The following is a 7,485-nucleotide window of genomic DNA, read 5'->3' on the forward strand; positions in this document are numbered from 1 at the left end:
CAAATACTGGAAATCCAGAGGACATGGTAAGCTTCAGGAGAATTTCTAGTTACTCTATACAACTAAAGACAGACCTATCCTCCATCTGGTGACACCAAACTGAAGCTTGTCGCCGCATACCAGAACTTTGTTACACAACACGATTAACGGGGTTTTTCCACGTGTCCGTTTCGGTCTGCTTTCTGACATTCTGTACGAAGAAAGTTTTTCAGTCTCGCATGTACAACGGACGAGTCATCAACAAAGGATTATGGAAAGAGTGCCTCACTTCTGTTTCCACTGTTAACCTGCTTTTGATTAAGTGGGATTCTACACAACACGGAAACTTAATGGCGGCTCTCAAATGGTAATTAAACAACAGTTAAGACTCCAGTGACGGCATCTTGAGGTTGTCATTTATTTCAGTTTGAAACAATTCAAACCTTAATTGACCATAACTCTTGCAAGCGTCTTTCAAGATTAAGGCAGATGTTGATTTAACATATTGCTGTATATGATTAAAACAGATTCACAGCAAAAGCGACAGGAAAAAAGGAGAGAGGGAGAAGCAGCGGGAAAAGGTTAAATAAGAAACAATACATCAAATTATTAAGATATTGGAGATAGTAAGGAACAAAGCTGCTGGGAATGTTCTCATACTATACATGAGAAATGCCTTTAATAAATCACTGAAACATAAATTGGATCACACCAGACAGAAACTACAAAAAAATGGGGGAAAAAATAGATAACAAGGTCAAAGTGGAGGCTATGTACTTGTCATTTTTAAAAGAGCAGTGAGTAAAATGGAAACTTATTGCAAGAGCTCTTGATACTGTAAACCTTCTAGCTCTGAAAGTGATGGTCCGGATCACGCATGCAAAGACAAGGACTGGTCTGGTTACAAAGAAAACAACCCTACAATACAAGGATCTTCACTATTTTCTGACCTAAGAAGAATAAAGACGGGATGTCAGCACATTTGAAAGCATCTATACATTCTGAAGCACAGAACTGAACGGAAACAAACGACTCTAGTGTTGAGCGTGGAGATAAACTAGTGTCAGTAACTGGGTCTTTGGGAGTATTCACAGTGTTCTGGCTAGATGGTAAATGGAGGTCGTCACACACTCCACATAACAAGTCACTTCTGCCACCATCCTCAATCCAAACTGTGTATTTAAATTCCCATTATGATGTGTAGTAGAGAACACTCTGTACTTTGCAGAAAGCATAAGAAGGGAACCAGCTTTTTCCTGTGAGAAAAGGATTGAGGAGACCTTCAGTTTTGATTAGAATTAATCATTTTGAATAAAATTTGACAGGCTGTAGCCTACAAATTGCTTTGTGTTATAGGCACTATGCTCGTAACCTGATGTCTTAATGTGCAACTGGATCACCGCTGCCAATAAGATAAATTTAAACCAGACATACACTCACATACTTGGCATGGTTAAGTTAATTTAAAATACTGGACGTCCTCAGACGAGAGGCTACTTCTGCCTGATTCTTTCATTCATGTTTGAAACAGAAAGTTGTGACACAATACAGCTGATGGTTGAAAAAGAAGTGTGCAAACAGCAATGGTTTTTTTTCACCGACAAAACTATTCCGACGATTTACTTTTTCATTAAAAAAAAAAAGTACTCATTCACTTCCACCTGTCACTCTCTTTCTCTCTCTGTTTCTGGTCCGTAGTCATTCCTATCAGGTTGGTGCTTTCTTTTTTTGTTTGTTCAGTCCAGTTTCAGGGTATGGAGCAGTATCCTCCACATGCCCCGGCCCTGCCCTGATCCTGATCCCCCAGACGGACCTTCTGACCCTGGGTTTCACTCTCCCAAAGCCCTGGAGTCTGGAGGATCTTCTCCACAAGCTCCTCAAAGGCACACTGGACGCCGTCTTTGGTTTTTGCACTGGCCTCTGTACAAAGAGGAAATACGGGATCAGTTTAAAAAAAAAAAGGGGGGTTAACCACTTTCCAAAAAAACAGAAAAACTTACATCAGCTTTTAAATCCAAAGCAAAGCCTAACATCTGTCTTTTACAGTACCGCGACGCTACTGATAAAGATTTTTAAACCGTCTGCGTGTTGACAAACATGACATATAAAGTATGAAATGACTTCATCTGAGAAGCAGCAGGAATAAGACATCCTCACAGCAGATTAAAGCTACGACATCTTCTTGCCCAGCCCTTTCCAAAACCCCTTAATTTAGCCTTTCTAAAATGGAAACTCCACAGAAACGCTAACCCAATTTCCCAGAGAGGGCCAGATTGGAGATGAGAATCAGGAACACGTGTGGACATGGATTCGATAAATGAAAGCCCGCTAGATGTTAATCATAATGCAGTTCTTCTGGAGTGGCTGCATCTTTCAGCGCAGCGTTGACAGCGCAGACTCACAAATGCCAGAGCGGTATAAACAACACAACTAATCGAAACTATATGCATGACTTACTCAATGATGTCCTGACTCGCTCCAACGGCGCAATTACAGTTCTGACTTTTAAGCACGGCACAGTAAGTTTTAATGGCTTTAAGTTACATTTTATGGCTCTATTACTTTAAATGACCATGACTGACCACGTCTGATTCTACACCAACACGGGTACTTACCAATAAAAAGCATAGAGTGTTTTCTAGCAAACTTCAACCCCTCATTTCTGTCCACTTCATGGTCGTCCTGAAAAACAAATAAATGTCTCATATAATTAGGTCTATGTGGAATAGACGTGGTAAAAAAACCTAAGTGTTTAACATTATGAATGTGCTGCCCGAGCGCAGTAAAATGCACAGCAACACCCCGTGGCTGCTAATCACATTTACATTTTCACTAATCACATGTAAGGAGTTTTTGTGGCAGATTTTTCTTCTAAAAAACACTAATAACGTAGAAAATACCGTATTCATAAAGCCAGAGTTCACACTGAAATGTGAACTGCATATGCTGCGTATTAGTGCCAGCTAAAAAAAAAAAAAGGTCTGCAAAAGTGAATTCTGCACATCGACTCGCCTTATCAATTTTGTTCCCAACCAGCATTTTTACAATGTCGTTGCGTGTTGTGTAGGTTTCCAGTTCATTCAGCCAGTTTTCGAGCTTCGTAAATGTGTCACGCTTTGTGACATCATACACTGAAAAAAAAGAGTTGCATAAGATCAATATATAATGTTGGTATGAGGACATTTTCCAAACATTAATAGAAATACAATTGCTGTTATCTGGCTTTGTTGCTCAGGTCTCTCTAGAATGACCTCTTTGAGTCAAACATCACATTAAACTTCAATGCAATTACAGCCAGCAGTGACTGATGATGAAAGGGAAACTTAAGGCCATGAATGCAGACAAAACAAGACACAATATGAGACACGATTCTTCGATAAGATTCTGTACATTTGTAACTGTTTACCAAGTATGACTCCTTGAGCACCGCGGTAGTAGCTGGGCGTCAGGGTGCGAAACCGTTCCTGTCCAGCTGTATCCTACAAAAGCAAAGACAGTAAAAAGATTCCATGATATCAAACTTTTTTAAGACCAGCAGACACAGTAGCCAAGTCCCAGTGTTCATCCTCAGAGAGTCTGACTCCAGCATGTGCTCCAAATCAGTTTGCACGGACTGTCAAACCGTGAACTGACCTGAAGGATCCTGACAGACTTTTGGGACTCGGAGGGTTTATGCAACTCTAAAGACTTTTTATTAAAAATTACTTTTAGTCTAGTTACACTGAACAGTTAGTTTATCCAAAACAAGGAATGCTCAGTTTCATGCAGTATTACCATTACATCAACCTCATCCCACTAACCACATGACTTCATGAAGTGCTGTCCTATTAGTCACTAACTATTTCGAGCCCTTGTGTCCTCGTCGAGAGCACAGCTAATTAATAAAACCTTTAAAACTCTGGTGTTCAAGGTTTAGTTTATGGACTCGTTCATGGTGTGATTTCACCAGAAACTGAATCTGTGGCCGCTCTGTCAGGAAAAACTGTTTTAGTGTATTTTTCAGGAACGCCCTGCAATTCTGTCTGTGCAATGTCCCCATCTTGTGGAGAAACGTTGTACTTCACATGCTTTTCCTAAAAGATGAACAAGCAGACAGCGGCATAAAGACATGTCTTACCCATATGGCGAGCTTTGCTTTGTTCCCATCTATAGCCAGAGTCTTTACTTTGAAGTCAACACCTGATCAGCCAGGAGAAACAAAAACAACAAACGGCTTTAGATGATCAGTTGTCAGTTAAGAGCGGTTTCCATAAGTGTGTGTATGTTAGGGCTGCAACTTATCATTTATTGATGAGACAAAGGTGAAACCTGTTGATTAGGCTTCCCCCAACCCCAAGATAACCTCTCTTAAATGCCTTTTTTGTCCACAAACCGAAAATACTCACTTACTTACTTACTGTCACAGAGGAGGAAAGATGCCAGAAAACATTAATAATTATGAAGCTGGAATCAGAAAATTTAGACTTTTATCATTTAAAAATGACTCAAACCTATTCATCAATTATCAGAATAGTAAGCCAACTAATAACTAATCGATCAATTGTTGCAGCCCCAGGTAATGTGTGTGTGTGTTTGTGTGTGAAACCTATTGTAGCTGACTGCTCTGGATCAAAGGTGTCCTCTGTGAACCTTAGGAGGAGACTGGAAATAAAGATAACATGGAAATGAGCAGGGAATACAGTACAATAGGCTATTGTGAGCTGGGCACAAGCTTTAGCAACCTGTTTACTGAGAAGGATCAGAGAATCACAAGAGTACAGATTTGTTATTGTTCGTTACTGTGAAGGGTCGGTGTCATAACTTCAGGCTACAGCAAGAAAAACACCAGTAAAAGTTTTTAAACTGCGTGTTTAAGGCTGTCGAACACTAAGTCTCCAAAAAATGTCAGCCGGAAGAGAGGAGCAACAACATTCCCGGCTAGCTGCTGCAGCTGCCGAGCAGAGAGGACTGAACTTACATAACAAGAAAAATGTCAACATTCACAACAGGCTAGCTAGCGAGCTCGCTACAAACACACACAAACCTGGACTTTCCGACTCCGCTTTCGCCAATTATCAACAGTTTCAGAGTCGTCAGCACGTCTTCGTCCATATTCCTTCGGGAGTTACTTTGACCTGCACTCGGAGACGCTTTTACTTATAAATATTTCAGTTGTTTCACAGCAGCAGCAGCAGCAGCTATCGGCTCCGGTGACTACCTGCTCATCAGCTTCCGCGGTCTGCGACGTCATGAACTCTCGCGAGATTTGAAAGTATAGTCACAAAATCAAAAATATTGCGTTAAATATAGCTTTAATACTTGTATTTTTCTTCTTCTCTGTTTTTTTTTTTTAGTTTTATGCTATTGGATGCTCTTTTTAAAAATAAAATTAAAATAAAATTTTTAATGTGCAAAATGGAACACTGTGAGGAGTAATAAAAATAATTATGAAAATAATAATATTAATAATTTTATTTATATAGGACCCTTAATAACAGCGTTCACAGAGTGGTTTGACAGTTAAAACATGCAAACACAGACACAAACAAGCTATAGGAGACAAGTCAGAGCAGTCAATTAAAACTAAATAGTAAAAATGACAATAAATTAAATGAATAATTTGCTAGATTAGCATGCAACTCAAACAAGGCAACTAGGCAGTTTGAAAATTAAAGAACAAGACTGAGGGCTAAGATTAAATGTCAAAAAATAGGGAATTAAGGAATTAGAGAGAAAACATCACACCCAAGAACCATGCAGCTAAAAGAAACAAACAAGAGAGAATATCTAAAATAAACAGGACATAATACAGAATAAAACACTAAAACTAATTAAAGCTAAAAGAAAACCTCACATAAAAGCAAATCTTAATTTATAAAGCACTTTTAAATATTCAAAATAAAATAGACAAATCATAAAATAGGGTTTGAACGTTAAAGCTGAAAATATTATGGAATAACAATGTAAAAACAGCTCGAAGTAAATTAAAAGCCAGCTAAAATCAGGAAAGGTTCTACTATATAAGTGTGTTTTTAGAAGAGACTTCAAAGAGGTCACTGATTCAGCTGACCTGATTTTGTTGGCCTAATCGTTTCAGAGCCTCAGGGTTCTGACTGCAAATGCTCTGTCCCCATCATTTCAACAAAATACTGCCTGAGGATCTCAAAGTGCATATTGATGCAGATGATACTAAAAGGAGAGAGAACTTGAAAGCAATCAGTAAACTCAAAATCTTTTTTAAACATACTGGGAGCCAGGACTTCTCATTTTGCTTCCTGAAGACGTTTTCTCTCTTAAGCAGTCCAGCTGCTTTTAACTGAGGCTCCTAGAAAAAGTTAGGATGGAGCATATTTATGTAATATCTCTAAGATGATAAAAAAACGTAATTTCACAAGATTTGTGGTGTTTTGCTTCGGATTCGGATTACTGTCAAAACACACACTTATGTTGTTTACAGCAGGCTTGAGAGGGTTCAAGCAGGAAGCAACTGAGGTCTGAATCTGTTCCACTGTTTGGTGCAATCCAATAACTACAATTTCTGTTTGTCTGGGATCAGTTGCAGAAAATTTTTTGACATTCTGCTTTTGGGCTGGAAGATGTTCTCATATAAAGTTTGGTAATTAAATAAAATGTACTTATATTCTGTTTGTTGCAGTAGAAGGACATCAAAATGAGGCACTGAGAGCAATAGAGAGTCCACATTATCAGTAGAATAAAACAAAAACATCTCACAGTTGATATCACTTTCAACAGGGACACAAGGTGTGGCTGGATTTGGCAGCTCTCAACAGTTTAAAACACAAATCTAGGATTATGTTGATGGGAGGAAATGAGCTCTGAAAAACAGCTTGTTTTGTACCATTATAATGGAGTAATTCCTCTCTTATAAATGCGCTAGTGTGCTTGGAGACCAGACTTTTCCACCTTCACTCTGCTTTCTTAAAATCCATTTCACACTTGCAAATACTGTTGTTGATCCAAGGCTGTGGTCCTCCAGATGATGAAGACAAAATATGCAACATGATGAAGATTATAAATGATATAAGTGAAGTACTGTGGCAACAATAATAGAAGGTATGTTAAGTGATAAAACTGTAAAGCACAACAGACTTGCACACAATGTTTAAGAAACTGAGGTAGCTCTGGGTAATCTAGCCTAGTCTGTGGTTTATAGATCATAGCTCTAAAAGTGAGAACAATAACAAATGAATAACAGCAGTGGACAGTGTAAAAGGTTGTGGTACCTCAGTTATGACCTCTACAGGAGACGGATGCACTGGGATCTCATTTTAACTTTGCTGCAGGCAGTCAAAAAAAATAAACTGTGTTTCCTGGGATTTGGCTCTAATTAGTAGGATGGAAGCAACAAATGAAGTTGAAAAGAAGATTAAACTGTATTTGTACGATATAAAAGCTAAGCAACGTGCATCTGACATTTAAACAAATTTCCTAGTTGTTTCTGATGGAGATGAGAAAGAACTGGACTTGTGTGTTGAAACACAATGGGGACAAATCTGCCACATCTGA

General features: G+C 38.7%; 1 protein-coding gene across 1 annotated transcript; it reads right to left on the reverse strand.

Moving 5' to 3' along the window:
• Positions 1–373: 373 nt before the first annotated feature.
• On the reverse strand, positions 374–5,207 carry LOC110951983 (ras-related protein Rab-18-B). Its single transcript, XM_022195287.2, has 7 exons — positions 5,003–5,207; positions 4,565–4,620; positions 4,097–4,158; positions 3,386–3,458; positions 2,992–3,110; positions 2,595–2,661; positions 374–1,899 (listed from the first exon to the last, which is right to left on the reverse strand). The coding sequence occupies exons 1-7, from the start codon at positions 5,068–5,070 to the stop codon at positions 1,727–1,729; spliced, it is 618 nt and encodes a 205-aa protein (XP_022050979.1). The 5' UTR covers positions 5,071–5,207; the 3' UTR covers positions 374–1,726.
• Between the last annotated feature and the right edge of the window lie 2,278 nt (positions 5,208–7,485).

This window comes from Acanthochromis polyacanthus, chromosome 9, assembly GCF_021347895.1.
Source record: "Acanthochromis polyacanthus isolate Apoly-LR-REF ecotype Palm Island chromosome 9, KAUST_Apoly_ChrSc, whole genome shotgun sequence".
Classification (NCBI taxonomy): Eukaryota; Metazoa; Chordata; class Actinopteri; family Pomacentridae; genus Acanthochromis; species Acanthochromis polyacanthus.

What these genes read in the sequence shown, in the direction of transcription:
- LOC110951983 (XM_022195287.2), bottom strand. Translation starts at nt 5,070, where the DNA reads ATGGACGAAGACGTGCTGACGACTCTGAAACTGTTGATAATTGGCGAA. An exon ending in AGCGGAGTCGGAAAGTCCAG is followed by an intron (nt 4,621 to 5,002) that starts GTTTGTGTGTGT and finishes CTTTATTTCCAG; the next exon opens with TCTCCTCCTAAGGTTCACAG. An exon ending in TGCTCAAGGAGTCATACTTG is followed by an intron (nt 3,111 to 3,385) that starts GTAAACAGTTAC and finishes CTTTTTTTTCAG; the next exon opens with TGTATGATGTCACAAAGCGT.